This window comes from Limulus polyphemus, unplaced genomic scaffold (genome assembly GCF_000517525.1).
Source record: "Limulus polyphemus unplaced genomic scaffold, Limulus_polyphemus-2.1.2 Scaffold4194, whole genome shotgun sequence".
Taxonomy (NCBI): Eukaryota; Metazoa; Arthropoda; class Merostomata; order Xiphosura; family Limulidae; genus Limulus; species Limulus polyphemus.
The window spans coordinates 13,048-30,080 of NW_013669804.1; the positions used below are offsets into that span (position 1 = coordinate 13,048).

General features: G+C 30.2%; 1 protein-coding gene and 1 long non-coding RNA gene across 2 annotated transcripts in view; one reads left to right on the top strand and one right to left on the bottom strand.

Moving 5' to 3' along the window:
• Positions 1–17,033, top strand: part of LOC106470743 (V-type proton ATPase 116 kDa subunit a-like) — a 33,798-nt gene that overhangs the window by 12,396 nt on the left and 4,369 nt on the right. Inside the window, exons 4-16 of the mRNA XM_022399381.1 lie at positions 1,106–1,232; positions 1,845–1,927; positions 2,451–2,544; positions 2,854–3,066; positions 3,232–3,382; positions 5,053–5,192; positions 7,951–8,093; positions 8,787–8,874; positions 10,234–10,352; positions 11,552–11,774; positions 14,392–14,499; positions 15,570–15,786; positions 16,703–16,874. Coding sequence (XP_022255089.1) covers positions 1,106–1,232; positions 1,845–1,927; positions 2,451–2,544; positions 2,854–3,066; positions 3,232–3,382; positions 5,053–5,192; positions 7,951–8,093; positions 8,787–8,874; positions 10,234–10,352; positions 11,552–11,774; positions 14,392–14,499; positions 15,570–15,786; positions 16,703–16,874 — 1,878 coding nt within the window. The remainder of the gene's footprint in view (positions 1–1,105; positions 1,233–1,844; positions 1,928–2,450; positions 2,545–2,853; positions 3,067–3,231; positions 3,383–5,052; positions 5,193–7,950; positions 8,094–8,786; positions 8,875–10,233; positions 10,353–11,551; positions 11,775–14,391; positions 14,500–15,569; positions 15,787–16,702; positions 16,875–17,033) is intronic.
• The window catches only part of LOC111088656, a 9,792-nt gene continuing 1,201 nt past the window's right edge, over positions 8,443–17,033 (bottom strand). The window contains exons 2-3 of the long non-coding RNA XR_002613117.1: positions 13,313–13,316; positions 8,443–8,454 (exon numbers count right to left, since the gene is read on the bottom strand). This is a non-coding gene — a long non-coding RNA (uncharacterized LOC111088656). The remainder of the gene's footprint in view (positions 8,455–13,312; positions 13,317–17,033) is intronic.

Consider the following 17,033-nt stretch of genomic DNA (forward strand, 5'->3'; position numbering starts at 1 on the left):
GTCTATATGTGTGTGTGTATATATATATATATATATATAGATATATATATATATTTTAAAAACACTGTTTTGATTATAAAATGCACTGCTGTTTGAGTAGTCGTGGTTGTACATGCATGCATTACACGTATGTATCTGTGCACAGCAGTGGTCTTACAAAGTTTGTTGGTGCATTTGAACACTAATATAATAAATTCTATTCATTATAAAGCAGTAATTGTTGAACATAAATCCATGGTCATCAAAAATGGTATGAGAGTGCACTACATTTGTTTAACATGGCCACCATTCATGCCAACAATGAACTACATTCTTGGGATGACATGAACGAAGCTGGTCAATATTCAGTAGATGCTCTCAGATGGCCCACTTCATTTTTGGTGATCAGAATAACTAAAGTCAGTTGTGTATCATGGGATGCCTGTTATGTTAACAAACTTGATATATCCCAACAGTTGTTTCGCTGTTAAAAATAGTATTAGTTTTGTAAGAACACTGTATGTATATTTGTGTATATTAAGATGAGTTTATTTGATAAACTATTATAGTATGTTTTTTTACAAAAAAACCTAATATACATGTCTAAAGACACAGTTGATGTGTAATTTGTAATTTAGATGTTACCTATAAAAATAATTCAGACTTTTAGAAGTATGATATCTGAATTTTTAGCTTAACTCTCTCAATAGCCTATATTTTTCTCATGAACTGTTAACCTCAACCTTAGGGACAATTTAAGTTAATCTCGTTGTGCCATATTCATGAACTGTTAACCTCAACCTAAGGGACAATTTAAGTTAAGTTAATCTAGTTGTGCCATATCTATAATCCAAAGATGAGACTTTGTGAATATATCCTAACAGAAACTAAGTTTTTAAGACTAGCATAACACGCTGGTGATCTCTTAGTAAGGATAAATTTCTTTAGCACTTGTATTGTGTATTTGAATCATGTCTTTGGGTTTTTTTCCATACAAAAATTTACATGCATGTATATGTAGAAAACTAGTGCTACTAGTATTCAATCTTAACATTATGATATTTATCTCCAAGTTTACCTAGACTAGAATTAAAGGATTTTTTGTATTTTCTGTTGACTTTAACAGTTTTGTGGCTGGAGTAATTCTGAGAGAGCGTTTACCATTGTTTGAAAGAATGCTGTGGCGCGTGTGTCGAGGTAACGTTTTCCTAAGGCAGAGTGAAATTGATGTACCCCTGGAAGATTATGTTACAGTAAGCATCATAAATATATTGCTGTCATAAGCTATTGTTGATTTAACATTGAAATGATTTACATATATATTTGTTTTTAATCACAATCATGGTTTATAGTGTCGGGTTGTCTTTAAAACTTGCAGTTTTTATCATAATTCATTAGGTAAAATGTTTTATTAGTGTCACAAAGCATATACATTTTCAACTTGACAGCACAGTTACTGTTAAAATTCACATATATATGTATGTAACAAGACTCTTGTTTAACAATTCCGAGAATTTCTATAAAAATGAAAAGATACTAGTATTAAAAAAAAAGTGAGCTTTGTAAATGTTTCATTTTGCTTATAGTGAAGTATTTTGAGATATTTGACATTTAATGGCTAGAAGCAGATTAGAAATAACCTAAAAACAAGTTTAAAGAAGTTAGATGACAGTTTGTGTACCAATACTAAGCCTATTATTGACCACATATAGACTAACCCTATTATTGACTGTGTAATTTTACTGTTCTGGAAGTTGCATATTTAATATTGCTAATAATTTCAGTTGAATAAAGTGTGATTGTTTGCAATATTTTAAAATATTAATTTTTTTACTGTCATATAACTTTTTTGTTCTCCTTTTAAGGGAGAGAAGTCGAACAAATGTGTCTTCATAATTTTTTTCCAAGGAGAACAACTTAAAACAAGGGTGAAGAAAATCTGTGAAGGGTAAGCTTGCATTTCATCTGTCTTTCTTAATCTATTTTTCCCCTAGCATCTCATTGTTAAACTTTAAGGTTTGTAGGAATATATTGATTGTGGTTTGATACCCAGTGTGGGAACAGTGTACTCTAGTATTTTTAACTACACGTTTTTTTTGAGTACATAATTTAACTTTGGGTTTACGTGTTCTGATCCCAATAATAGAAAATCATTTTTTAGTAATACTTGTTGTTAGATGGAATTATTATATTGATTCCAGAATGAATTTCAAAACTAACATATTTTGTTCAAGATGGATGGATTGAACTTAAACAAAAGAATATCTTATAATTGCAATGGAACCATCTTCATTCATTACAGTATTATTTGAAGTGAGGTAAGTTATGAGTAATTCCATTAAATTTGAATAACAAAAAAATGCTATGCATTTGAAAAATATGAGATTTTGCCTATAGGCTTTGAGGTGATGGTGTATAAATATGTTTTATTTTCCTAAATATATGCTAAAAATTACCATGTCAAATCATAGGTTTCGGGCTACTTTATATCCATGCCCAGAGACAGCAGCAGAGCGAAGGGAGATGTCAATAGGAGTTATGTCTCGTTTGGAAGACCTGAACAAAGTTAGTCAGAAATTTATTATTTATTAATAGAAATTCCTTCTAATAAAGCTTTAAGGAGTGGCTGTGGCCCTGTGAAGGCTGCTCTTTGCTTAAGACAACTGTTTAGTGTACATAGAGAAGCTATTTTATGATTTCAATCTGGATACTTATAATATTAGTGTATTGTATATAGCCTTGAATTCAAGAGTAACCTACTTTTCTTGTAGAATTACTGCTAGTAACTTATTTTGTCTGTTATGAAAACTAAAACTGATAGTTGAAAATATTATTTGCCTAATAATTGTTGTTCTGAAAATATTTCCTTTGCAGGTTTTGGAACAGACGAAAGATCATCGCTATCGTGTGCTCGTTAATGCAGCAAAAGATATTAAGTTATGGATTTCAAAAGTTCAAAAGATTAAGGCAATCTACCACACACTAAATCTTTTTGATCTAGATGTGACTCAGAAATGCCTGATAGCAGAGTGTTGGTGTGCTGTCTCTGACCTGGACAGAATTCAGCTAGCTCTACGCAGAGGAACGGTATCTAACTTTTACATACATTGTAGACAATTGCTTGTATGCATAAAAAAAAAAGAAGCAAACTCATTAAAGTAAAACGCAAACTTCTTCCCGAACATTAAATCAGTAAGTGGTCAATGTTGAAAGAAGATATTTTTGAGTTTTTGCCTGTCTTTTCTGTTTTAGGAACGCAGTGGAAGTACAGTACCTTCCATTTTAAATCGTATGAACACTCAAGAAACCCCTCCCACCTACCACAACACCAACAAGTTCACTCGTGGTTTTCAAAACATAGTCGATGCGTATGGTGTGGCTGATTATAGAGAAGTTAATCCAGGTGAGCTAACAAATAGTGGAAGTGTCTTTTGTTTCACAGTGTTACGATCCCGTATTACCGTACTATATAATATGTAAAACAAAAATTACAACTCTGCAAATTTAGAATATAAAAATAGTTTTAGAAATATAAAAAAAATCAGAAACATCAAATATTAACTTGTATACAATACAAAAAAATCACTCTTTCTTGTTTCTTGGTAGTTCTACATGGGAACTGTCTCTTCAATTCAAACACGTAGTATGTCGAAATTCAGCTTCAGTTTGTAAATTCAAAGTTCCAGTTCACAACTAGATGTACAGTTACAAAAGTTTTCACTGTTCAAATGTCCACTACACCAAAACTTGTCGATATTTTCAAAACGGTTTTCAAAAGTTCTCAAAAGCAACAAATTCTGTAGAGTCGAAACAAATAAGCTAATTTTAGCTTATAACAAAAACCTACGATTAATATCTAGGTTCACAAACTATTCCGTGTCGATACAGAAATATCTGTTTCAATGGCCACTCAAACTAAACGAAGCCCAAATATTAAAACTTGTAAAAACAACATAAAAACCTCTTTCTAACGGAAACTTGAGACCTTTTATATAAATCCCGATTGACTGTTATACAGCATGGGCATAATATATATCACGTGATTAAAAAAACATTAGTTAGGTGCACATCATTAATCAGACGATATGCCTACAGCACCTCACAACAAAGCTTTCACTGAAATATTACAAAAATATGTAATTTAAATGTAGTTTTACACATATTTGGGGTTATGATTGCCCTAGTGGAAATTTCATTAGGCTAATGTAGAAATATGAAACTGGTGGAAATTTTGTTAAATATGTCTTCCATGACTGTTAAGTACTTAGTTAATGCTGTTTTATATGTAAAGACACTTTAGAGTCTTTATATATATTAAACAGCTTTAAGCAAGCTTGAATTTTACTCAGTATGTTTCACCATTAAGGGTGAAAATCTGAGCCGTTATCGTCAAATTACGAACATTAACTGCTTCTTGATAATTATAGTCGCTTTTCAACACCATGAGAATTTGTTTTCAACTACCATTTAAGTTGGGCTTGTTGAAATATGTGGGACGTGTTGATCTTTTAAATAAATACATATGGTTTTAAAAAATGTAGTTGTAGAAAGGCTTTAGCTTTAGACTAATTTTTCACCCATCAGTAAAAATCCCTATCAACCAGTATATTAATTGAGTTCTCAGGCATCCGAGCAACCAATAGATACAGTTACTGTTAGCACTGTTCTTTTTTAAAAAAAAAAGGGTTGAAAGAATTAATTAAGTTTAATACTTGGATTAATCATTAAGATGATAATATTTAAAAAAAAAAACATTTCAGTTGCTTATCAATACAATTGGTGTTTTGTTTTACATTGTAGTAGTGGTAGATGATCACTAGATTGTAAGTTGTGTCTGCTGTGGTTGTATTGATTACCATTATCACTCCCCTTTGTTAATAACAAGCTTACTGTGAAAAGAAATGTTCTCTTTGATTATTATCTGTTTTATAAATCTACTTAAGTTTACTTTCTATGCAGAAAGTTGTCAATTTTTGTCATCAAATGAAATGCAGTAAACAAGGAACGAAGTGTCATAAAGACTTACTAAAATGGTTTCAACAGTAGATTAAAGTATATTTTTCCATTTACAAGCTCCCTATACCATCATCACATTTCCATTTCTCTTTGCTGTAATGTTTGGGGATGCTGGACATGGACTTCTTATGGCACTCTTTGGTTTGTGGATGGTTGTGAAAGAGAAAACTCTGTCAGCCAAAAAGTCAGATAATGAGGTAAGTTATAAGCCTTGACTTTCTAATTATTGTTTTTATTGGTATCTTAAATGTAGAATTTGGGGTACATTTTTTCATCTTCCAGTATACTTTGTGAGTGTTTATGTGCTAGATCTTTGCTGATTACAGTAGAAATCTAACTTCAAAACTAAGAAGCTTTTAAGCTATTGAATTATTTATAAAAAAATTTAATGTCCTCTTCTTGTAAAGTTAATTCCACTTGCAACAAAACAGATTGCTAAACAGCTTATGTGATTGCAATGTGTCAAATAAAGAATGTAGTTAGTGTACAAGGTGTAGTATAATGAATATGAAACATTCTGTAAAAGCGAGAGAGGATGCAAGTTTTACGTTAGGCCACGGAACATGTATGATCAGTCCAGCAATGCTGCTCTCAAGGGAGTGAACATTACATCAGTATTCACACAAAAGAATCACTGAATTTAGGAATCCTTAAGAGAATAAAATCTTTCTTGTATGAAGAATTCACATAAACCTTCTGAATTAAGAAATTAAATCATTTATTTAATTGCCAGAGTGGGACTTGGTGATTGGTTTGCTAGATTGTGAGATTGTGTTATTGCAAAATCACACACACTACACTTTGGATCGACAGGTACAATATAAGTGTGCTGGTCAAGTCTATCTGTTTGATTAGAGTAATACAAAAGTTGGTGGGTGCTGTTGACTAAGTAATCTTCCTTCTAATGGTACAATTCAAAATTTGAAATGGTTAGTGCATATGGCTCTTGTTTAGCCAAATGTCCCAAACAAATGAACCCACATTTTATCAGGAACAAGGTTAATTGATGTTGTAAACATTTTACACAGTCTCTCTCTCTCTCTGTGAATTTTCTACTATATGTAATGCTGAATATTTGTGTATATTTGCTAATTGTGTTGTTAGTGCTATGTTTGTTTACTAGACTGTTTTACCTAAAGTACTTTCCTCTTTAGTTTCTTAAGAGCATTTACAATTTGTAATATTTCTTGCTATTGTTTTGGTGCATAGGTTCATAATGTAAACATATTTCGTTGTTTGATATTGACTTTCCTTTCAAATCTGTTTTTACATTTATGCTTTTATTTTAAGTTTGCATATATTGATTAAAGTGTTACCTTTAACAGCCTTTTAGACACAACATCGAAACTAAATGTATTTTTCTGGAGTGAAGGTACACTATTTCTATTTTTTTGAGTCTGACAGATCTAGTTCTTTGAATCAATAAGAATACAGGTATATCCAAAATTTGCATGCCAAGTTTGAATCTAAGTGACGATAATTTAAAATCATGTAGCGTGGTTTTATAGTTCATAAGATCATAAAGTTAGTGTGATATTCTGAAATTTTATCTTGTCAGTTCATGTAGTTAAAATGTAATTCTCAGAGATAAAATATCACATGAATTAATTTTTATGTTAAAATAGATATAAAGAATATCCTCTTAAACATTTTGTTGTCTTACCTTTCCAGCTACAAAGATTTACTTGTGAGAGAAAAAGTAATGAATGTAGTTCACTTACTGAGTGTTTCTCCTCTTTTTCTTTTTGAAGAAAAGTTCTACATAGAAAATTGCTTTTGGTTATTGTTACCTGCTAGAGATATTTATATCACTGGCTAAAGCACATGTTCTCCTCTCTGCAATTATGGAGTCCTATCAAATCTGTCAGTGCACAGTGTAGGTAACATGGCAGTGTCGTTAATGTTCAAACTACCAACCAGAGGGAAGCAACTAGTTAGCAGCAACCTACTGCCATTTTTTTTATATGCGTTATTTAATTATTTATTAATTCATTTATTTTTATTTTATTACTTATTATTATTACTGTGTATTATTCTTTTTTGTACCAAGTTCATAATAAGATGGGATTGTGTTCTTAATTTAAAGAAATGGACATCAAGACTGGTTATCAATGCTCAAAATTATAGCAACAAACAAACACAAGCCCAGCATAGCATCTTCAATCTGATATATGATTGCAGACAAACTAATCAAATTAATTATAATACTTGTGAAACATTCAGAAGAATATTAATATTTTTTAAGTACAGTCATTGAGAACATAAGTTATAAAGGCTTAACTAACTAGACCAGAAGCTTCTTCTGTTTTAAATTAATTTTTTTAAGACAGTGAAGTTAGGTATTTTGCTTAACAGTGATAGAGCCTAACACTGTTGTTCTATTCTGTCATCTTCCCAGACATTATCATCTTAATTAACAAATAGTCCTACTGTTTAATATCTGTTCAACACTATAGCAACAAGGCAAACAAATTTTTATTATCTTAATAATTAATAAATAGTCCTACTGTTTAATATCTGTTCAACACTATAGCAATAGGGCAAACAAATGTTTATTATCTTAATGATTAACAAATAGTCCTACTGTTTAATATCTGTTCAACACTATAGCAACAGGGCAAACAAATGTTTATTATCTTAATAATTAACAAATAGTCCTACTGTTTAATATCTGTTCAACACTATAGCAACAGGGCAAACAAATTTAAGCCTGATTTACAGTAAAATTACACCATCGAAATTTAAGTAGTACTTCATATTTTATTAGAGAACTCAGAAAAATGGATTTGTCAACAAAAAAAATTAACTGTGCTGAATGTATCAAAGATTTTTTGCTTTTAGATTGTAATTTTATTATTAACATGGAAATTTTTGTCACTATTTTGAAAATAAGCAGAGTAATTTTTTTTAAATTCTGTTTCTAATTAATCATTTTTTATATTTTTTCGCTTTCAGATATGGAACACATTTTTTAATGGACGTTACATAATATTACTGATGGGGACCTTCTCCATTTACACTGGTGTAATTTATAATGATGCTTTTGCTAAATCCTACAACATTTTTGGATCTTCTTGGTCAGCCCCACCAAAAGAAGAGTATGTGAGAAAAATGAATGAATTTTTATATTGTCAAAAATTTAATTCTTTTTTTTTTATATCTTGCACCTGTTACAGAACTCTTAGTAACATTTTACATTATGTTAATTACGTGATGCTGTTCATCTGTTCACAATTTGTTTTCAAACTTAGACATCTGATTAGAGTTTGATCTGTTTGTTTTGTTTCTAGTACACATCAACTTCCCAAAAGTAATTAGTTCAAATTCACTAGAAATGTGAATACTTGAGTAATTTTGTTTAGATTCATGAGTGTTATTGTGTCAGAAACTTGGAATTATGTACATCAGTTGCTTAGTTTTAAACTCTGAAGGTTTGAAAAGCTTGTGTTGTCTGTAAACCTTTCTTTGTTATAATTTCTTGAAACCACAATACTGAAAATTTACACGAAAGCCAATCACATAAAACATTATTGAAACAAGTATTTCCTTCTGCAAATTTCAATTGAAGAATAAATTCATATTTTGTGAGAGCACTCAGAAAAATAGGTTAAATCTTTTTTTTTTTTGCAAACAAAGTTTAGTTAGCTTTTTTTTTAACTTGCATTAGATAATTGTAAAAACAAATATTGCAAAGTATTCAAGCATTTAAATATGATTTTGTGTTTGATTAAGTTTTTGCATAGTTTAAATGGAATGGGATGTTAAATGTATGATTTTCATTGTTTCTTCAGTAAAGACCCAAATCTTTATCCAGAACACATACAGCTGAATCCACTGGAACACTTTAGTAACTCTTCGTACCCATTTGGAATTGACCCCGTAAGTTATTCAGTGAAGTATTGCTTCGAGAATATTGTAGAATGATGTCATCACTGCATCTATTGAACAAATATGTATAATACTTATCATTATAAGTACTTATTGTAAAAAGTAATTCATAACTATAGGTTTATTGTCATTTTCTATCATCTGTTTTCACGAGGTAGCAGTAGTTTAAGTACTTGAAAAGTTAAAGTGGCATTCTTCCTGGAATTTGAAATGAGTCTTTGTTACTGTATAACATAAAAGTCTTGTTTAAAAATGAATCTAAGACTTAATCTTAATTTTACATCAATAAGATGAATGAATAACTGTCCTACTAGAAATGTGTAATTTAAAACAAATGTGAAATTTTGTACTTATCACGTTGAATCTGGTTATCCACAACCATACTACTATTATCAACATAGCTCAGTATACTGGTGATAAACATACTGGTCCACTTCCTCTAATAATCATGTTACTATAGATACACACACAACTTGTTCTCGTATGCCTAAACCTATTGTGTAAACTCTTTTTTAAATGTTCAGAATTAATCCTATAAAAATAAAATTAACTAGTGTTGTCTGGAAAATTATCTGATGGTAATAAAGGCTGCAATGCATCAGTATTTAATAATTATTTAACACCAGATAGTTTTTGTAATCATAAGAAGTTAAGTTTACCAATTTTGTTAATTATTTACGAAAATAAATCTGACACAAAGTTTTTTTGAAGTGCTTGTGGTATTTAAGGGGTGTTGCAAAATAAATCACACTTTTTTTCCCTGAGAGAATAACAAAGTAAAATAAAATTTTAATTCAATCAAAAAGTTATTCCAAGTATCAATATCGCTTGATTGGGCCACCATTGTTCTCATGCACGAGTTTTAATCGATTTGCAAAATATTTCAGCAATGCAACAAACATATCTGTTTTTGTGGCTGTCTCTTTGAGCACATCAGTGAGAACACGAATCAAGGTTTCACGTTTGTGTCTCTCACAGTCGGGGAAAGTTTCCAATATTTCTTCTGTGCATTGTTGAACGAAAGCTTCACTTGTATTCTCAGAGCATGTCTGTGACTAGTTTTTGAGCCATCCCGAAGGCAGCACATGCGACATGAACCTGAGTTCTAGTGAGCACCATGATTCAAAAGTTTTTGCAAAAAATTAAATTCAAAGAGTCAAACACTCAGGAGTACATTGAAATAACATTTTCTCATGAGTGATGATATTCGCAGTCCTACCAAGTTCATCATTACTTTGGGGGAAAAAGTGTGATTTATTTTGCAACAACCCTTAGCAAGAAAACCAATGCTGGAAAGAATTAGTTGTTTCAGTTATAAGATGCTAATTGTTTTTGTGTATTTTTTTCTAGGTTTGGCAAGTGGCAAGCAACAAAATATTGTTCTTAAATTCATACAAAATGAAAGTTTCCGTGATCTTGGGTGTTTCTCAAATGTTGTTTGGTGTACTTTTGAGTTTTTTGAACCATAGGTAAGTTTTCAGGAGAAATAGTTTGAATTCCTATCATTCTTTATCACAGTGACAGCAAATTGAATTTATCCAATTGATTTTCATTCAAAATATGCTTTTTGAAATGTAATTATAGAAAAATGTGTATATTGATCTTCTACATACAGGTTATTTTTTTATCCATAACAAAAAGTTGTGTTTTCTTAACTAAGAAAGTTTAAATACTTAGGAATGAAACAAAAATTTTACATTTGAATAAAATAATTTTTCAAAAATTCGCTGAATAACTGTCAAGGAATTTCATGAACAATAGCACAAACATTTTGTTGACATCTTGAAGCAGTAATGGATAAGAACAATTGACAGTCACACATTTTTGAGCTGTTTTACTTACAGACATAGACAATTAAGCAACATCAAGGTTTTATATCACTGCTGGTGCATTACTCATTAGGCATTTTACAGAAGTGCCATCTTCTGCCAAAACTGTCTTGTATACAGTAGTTGCAGTGTGCACCACCTGGTCGTATTGTGATAATTAAAAAAAAGAACAGTATATTATATTTTGACATGTGCATGTTCTGTGGTCACTTCATGGTAGTTGAAAGAAAAGAGCGAGACCAAATTACCTTAAATATGAGCAAAATATTTGGCAATAAATGAAGCTCCTTTTTTTTTAACATTTGCTGACCATACAGTTAGAAACTTTTGTTCTAAAGCTCTTTTTTTTTTTCACAAATTTTCTGGCCATATAGTTAGAACATTTTTGTTCTAAAGCTCCTTTTTTTTAACAATTGTTGACCATACAGTTAAAAAATTGTTTGTTCTAGAGCTCCTTTTTTAACAGTTGTTGACCATACAGTTAGAAAATTGTTTTTTTCTAAAGCTCGTTTTTATTTAACATTTGCTGACCATACAGTTAGAAAGTTGTTTATTCTAAAGCTTTTTCTTTGTCAAAGACCACTACACAAGTTTAAATATCTGTAGGTTTATGTTGGATTGTTGGCTTAGAAATAAACTATGTAAATTGTAGGCAGGTGCTTTCATCTTTTCGTGTAAATAACTTCATTCTTAATTTTTTACATATTTTGTGTATTCTAGTATGTGATAGGGTAAAACCATTTTCAAAATATGTTGTACACATGAATGAGCTTATAATCTTCAAAGCCCCCCCTTTTTTTAAAGAAGTATTAGCTCAACTCGTTTGTAATTTTTTCCAGATATTTTCGCCAGCCATTGAACATTGTTTGTGAGTTCTTACCACAGTTAATATTTCTACTTGCAATTTTTGGATACCTCGTGGTACTGATATTTGTAAAGTGGGTCACTTTTGATGCTTCCCAGTCTTCTTGTGCCAGTAGTTTGTTAATCATGTTGATCAATATGTTCCTTATGACCTATCCCAAAGATCCTTGTTACTTAAAAGAGATGTATAATGGTCAGGTATGTACTTAAATTACTTACTGGAAATGAATTATGTAGGAAATTTATTTTTTGGTTTTATGTTATTTATTTTTAATTCATGCTCATCTTGTATTGTTTACTTGGAAATAAACTAAGCATGTTTACAGACGTTAATTTCATCTTTGATAAGAAGAAAGATTTTCTTTATTTACGTGATCAGAAATGTTAAGCAGTGCTATATATTTTATACATTTAAAAAGTTAATTTTAGTAACATTTGGGTATTGGCAACTTACAATGTCAGACTTGAATAATAGTGGCACTATTATTTTTAATACCCTAAACATTTAGCATATTATGTGTGTGTGTATATGTATATATGTTCATAATTCTTGACATGAAATGCATAATACCATATTGAATTTCATCTTGTACAAGGTCAAGGCATCAACACTTTGACCCCACCCATGCACATAAGGTTAAATGAAATTAGATTAAATTTATTAATGTCATGAAAAATAATAAACTAATTGAAATTAGTGTTTCTATTTATTACTCTGTTCTAGTATCCCAACTATTCAAGTAAATTAAAATATTTCTTGTATGATTTCTCATCATTTTTGATTAATTCAAGATTGTTTAGTTTAATCGATTAGTGTCACAACTCTCGAAAATAATCACTTGATAAAAATCTGTTTCTAATTATTACTATTTTAGATTATTACTACTATCAAAGTCTCGTGTAATAATAATTTATTAGTTGAATGAATTAATTAATGAGCCCAATGAGTAATTGATTAACAGGTTTCAATAATCAGTTTTAATGTTAACACACAGCTCCTTTCACTGCTATACTTACTTGCTCACAATACATCAAGTACAAATAACATAGTATATTATCTTATTGTATTTAAGACAGAGTGGAAAACTTATTTTTTTGTATTATTAATTAGTAAATGCAGAGATTAAAACTTCCTGTTTTTTCTAGATACACTACTGGTAATTCACAAGATTGATACGCATCCATTAAGAAAACATTTGCAATATTGGGGTGAGGGTGCAAATTGGAGGCTGAAAATGAAAGTTTCTTAATATGCATCATAAAACTTTTGTTACAAATCCTGAAACTGAGAACTGGGGTTGAAAGCTTACTTGCCCAAAGACATAAAAGCTTTTCTGAAACAGGCTTGGCTCTGCTCAGTAGATTAGTGCTGTATTAGAAATAGCACAGTGTGTTGTTTTCACATTCATTTCGAGACGAAAATACTGCTCAAAGTGGATGAGGAAAATGCACGCTACTTTTATGAAATTATTAAAGGTCTATCATCGGACTGAAATAAATAAATTCCCTGTTGCATGAAAAATAGTGTTATAAGTACACAAGTATAGAAGATAACACAAGTACGAAGCAGTAATATTAATGTTACTTGTGCATGAATGTCTACATATTAATTAAAATGTGCTAGATTTCTTTTAAAAAACCTATTTTCTACCTTCCATCAACCCTCCCTTCAGACTGCAGAATTGGCTGTGCTTGTCGTTAATCTTCAGATTTTCCCAACCCAACCTGTAAATGACTTGACTTTTTCTTGTTACCTTCTAAACAAACAATATGTTTGCTTCTCAGGTGCTTTGTTGGAGTTGTAGCAACCTTTTCCCTTAATTATGAAAACGAATGTTTCAAGTTTATAAACATAAGTATAAAAATTGGACCTGGTGTTTTCAACCTGTGTATGGTAACCAAACTTGTATTTGTATTTCTAATATATTTTTACATGTTTCAACCTGTGTATGGTAACCAAACTTGTATTTGTATTTCTAATATATTTTTACATGTTTCAACCAGTGTTTAGTATCAGCCTTCATATATCTTCAGATGAATTTTAAATTATTTTGATCCATGTAGAAAAATATCGAGCATTCCAAGGTGCTTTTTTTTTTTTAAGATAATAGAAAATTCTTGAATGATCTGGAGTTGTTGCAGCAATGTATTAGTGAAAGATAATTACAATCGGACTTTCTTGTTCCGACATCATGCTAGCTTTATAACAAACTGTTCTATTAAAAGGACCCTTAGTGTTCTTTTTAAGTAACTAATAACTATAAACATTAAGCATTCAAAGATTTTTTAAATAAAATAAAAATTAGTTGTTCACATATAGATTTTGGTGCTGCAGTATTTTACAGAATATAGTAATTTATTTCTTGCTTTATTACATTTATTTTACAGAATATAGTAATTTATTTCTTGCTTTATTACATTTATTTTACAGAATATAGTAATTTATTTCTTACTTTATTACATTTATTTTACAGAATATGGTAATTTATTTCTTACTTTATTACATTTATTTTACAGAATATAGTAATTTATTTCTTGCTTTATTACATTTATTTTACAGAATATAGTAATTTATTTCTTACTTTATTACATTTATTTTACAGAATATAGTAATTTATTTCTTACTTTATTACATTTATTTTACAGAATATAGTAATTTATTTCTTGCTTTATTACATACACAACATCATGATGTTTCTATATAAAAAGAAATTTTAGTAGTTCTATCTGGCATTACTCAAAGTAATAACTAGGCTTAACCTATGGTGTAAACTAATTTTAAACCTTACTCAATTGAATCAATATATTTTCCTAGAGATATATTCAAACCGGACTCGTCATCATTGCTGTTGTTTGTATTCCGTGGATGCTGCTGACAAAGCCCTTCGTTCAACTGTATCAGTGGAAACAAAAGCTGCATAAAGTAAGTATTTTATAATGATACATTTTGCTGCCTTTTCAATGCCCTGTTTAAAGTGTAAGTTTATGTTTGTTTTTTAAGGTTTCTTTATTGAAGTTATTGCATAGTTTTCTAACTTCTCTTTTATGTTAAATTCTTGATATAAATATTCCCTTTTATACCATCATTCAGTTGACCATTCTTCATATAAGAATCTAAGAATAGCTGTTGCTAAATGGCTGTGGGTTGGTATTGTGGTAGAGCTCTGGATCTTTGAGCCAGGTTTGAACCAGTTGAATAACACAAAATATTCCTTGCACTTTAAATTGAAGGTGTGTTATAAGTGTGAGAGTCAATCCTTTAATACAGGTGGTAAGATACTGCTGACTTCTGTCATCCTTTGGTTAGTTTCTTTGTCATATACTATGGACATCAAGTCCAGATGCTGATAGGTCTAAGAAATGCTAGAAATTGAGTGTGATTAATATTTTAACTGATAACTTGTCTGATATGAGATTTTAAGTTGGTGTGTGGAAAACCACACTGCCATCTACTATATTGTCTTGTATTAATAGGTAGCACAAGTACATGAATTAAAGAAGAGTTTCATGTAAGCATTATACATATCAATATTTAGCTGTATACTTGAAATTTTTGAATCTTCATATGGATAAACGTTTTGCAAAGAAATACATAATTAAAACATGAATCAGTGGGTTGTTGCGACCTTAGGTTCTGTGTTCTTACAGGAGATTTTTACCAAGAAAATTTAATATTAGTATTATTTTACAGTCTGAAATTAATGGGGCTGTCTTTTCAAATAACCTTTATAAGGTTCTTTCATATTTGAACTGTATCTTTTTATTGAAAATAAGACTTTTTTTTTTAATACCATTACAATGTTTCTATATAATAAATAGAAAATTTTTGTAGTTATTTCTGGCATTACTCAATGTAATAACTAGGCTTAATGCACTATGTAAATTCATTTTAAACCTTGCTCAATTGATACAATATATTTTTTATAAAGATTTGTAATGTTTTGTGTAATACTGAGTGTAGATTAGATATATTCTTACATATCATGTCTACAGATGACTCAACATTCACCAATTGAAGAAAATGCAGGTGAAATTGAGGATAGAGTGAACCAACATCATAGTGGAACAAGTCACGGTGAAAGTGATGGAGAGTTTGATTTTGGAAATGTTTTTATTCATCAAGCTATTCATACTATTGAGTATTGTCTGGGTTCTATTTCTCATACTGCTTCATATCTTCGTCTTTGGGCTCTTAGCCTTGCTCATGCTCGTAAGTCCGCTTGTTCTCCATTGGTTAAATTTTTCTGTTTTGGGAAAAGATAACTGTATCAGGGAAAACTTTTCATTTAATTAAATATAATTATTATTGAGTATCTTTATATTTTATCATAACTCATATGTTTGATTATTTAAAGAAACTTTTAATAGTCTTACTTCTAGTTATTGTTGTTGTTAACTATAAACTTAATAAATCCTATGTTCAGAAAGACAAGCACGTATTATTTGGTATCTAAAATAAATGTAAAGTATACACAGAGGAAAATAGTTAGGTACAGTATGTATACAAGTTAAAGCTCTCTAAGTGTGAGTTGCATTGTAATAAATGTGATACGTAACAATTCTTTAAAATAAATACCACAGAAAAGACAACTTTAAAAGGATATTCTGAAATATTTGAAGAACTTAGGTGAAATAGATAGTGGATAAAAACCCTCCTCAGGCTTCATACATCCCATATTTGTTTTGTAATTGGAAATAATTAATTGGTAGCATAGGTGCCTAATCAGGAGTGGCACATGCCATTCCGCTTTGAATATTTCTGTAGCAAAATATTTTCTGGCTTCACTTTGCCTGTCAGTTCTTTGTTACCCCTGCTTCCCTCCTCCTAACAAAGTTAGGCACCACTTAACAAAGTTAGGCACCAGTGGTTGCAAGGGTATTTGATTATGTATATAACTACCCAACTACATGTGTGTGTTGAGATAAAATGTTTTAATGTTTTTAATTCCTGTACACATTTGATACAGTTGTCAAAAGTATATACATGGACAGTCCCCTATTTATTCTATAATTTAAGATACTTATATGCAAGTGTGTTGTATTATATACACCGATATGCTTGTGTGTGTATGTTCTAGGATATTTCATCTTATAGTTTTTTGATATATCTCTCACATATTTTACAGAGCTGTCAGAAGTATTATGGACAATGGTCATGCGTATTGGGATTAATGCTTCATTGCAATATGGGTTTTTAATGATGTACTTTATTTTTGCTGCTTGGGCAGTATTGACAATTGGAGTTCTCCTGATCATGGAGGGGCTGTCTGCTTTTCTTCACGCTCTTCGTCTTCACTGGTGAGCTTTAAACTAATTAGTTCTTGAATTTCTTTTGTGTTTTCATCATACTTGTAGTTTCACAATATATATTTTCTTAAAGTCTGTCTTACTAACCGATAAAATTACTACTTCCACAGTTACTGTAGGTAGTACTTCTTTATACACAGACATATGTGT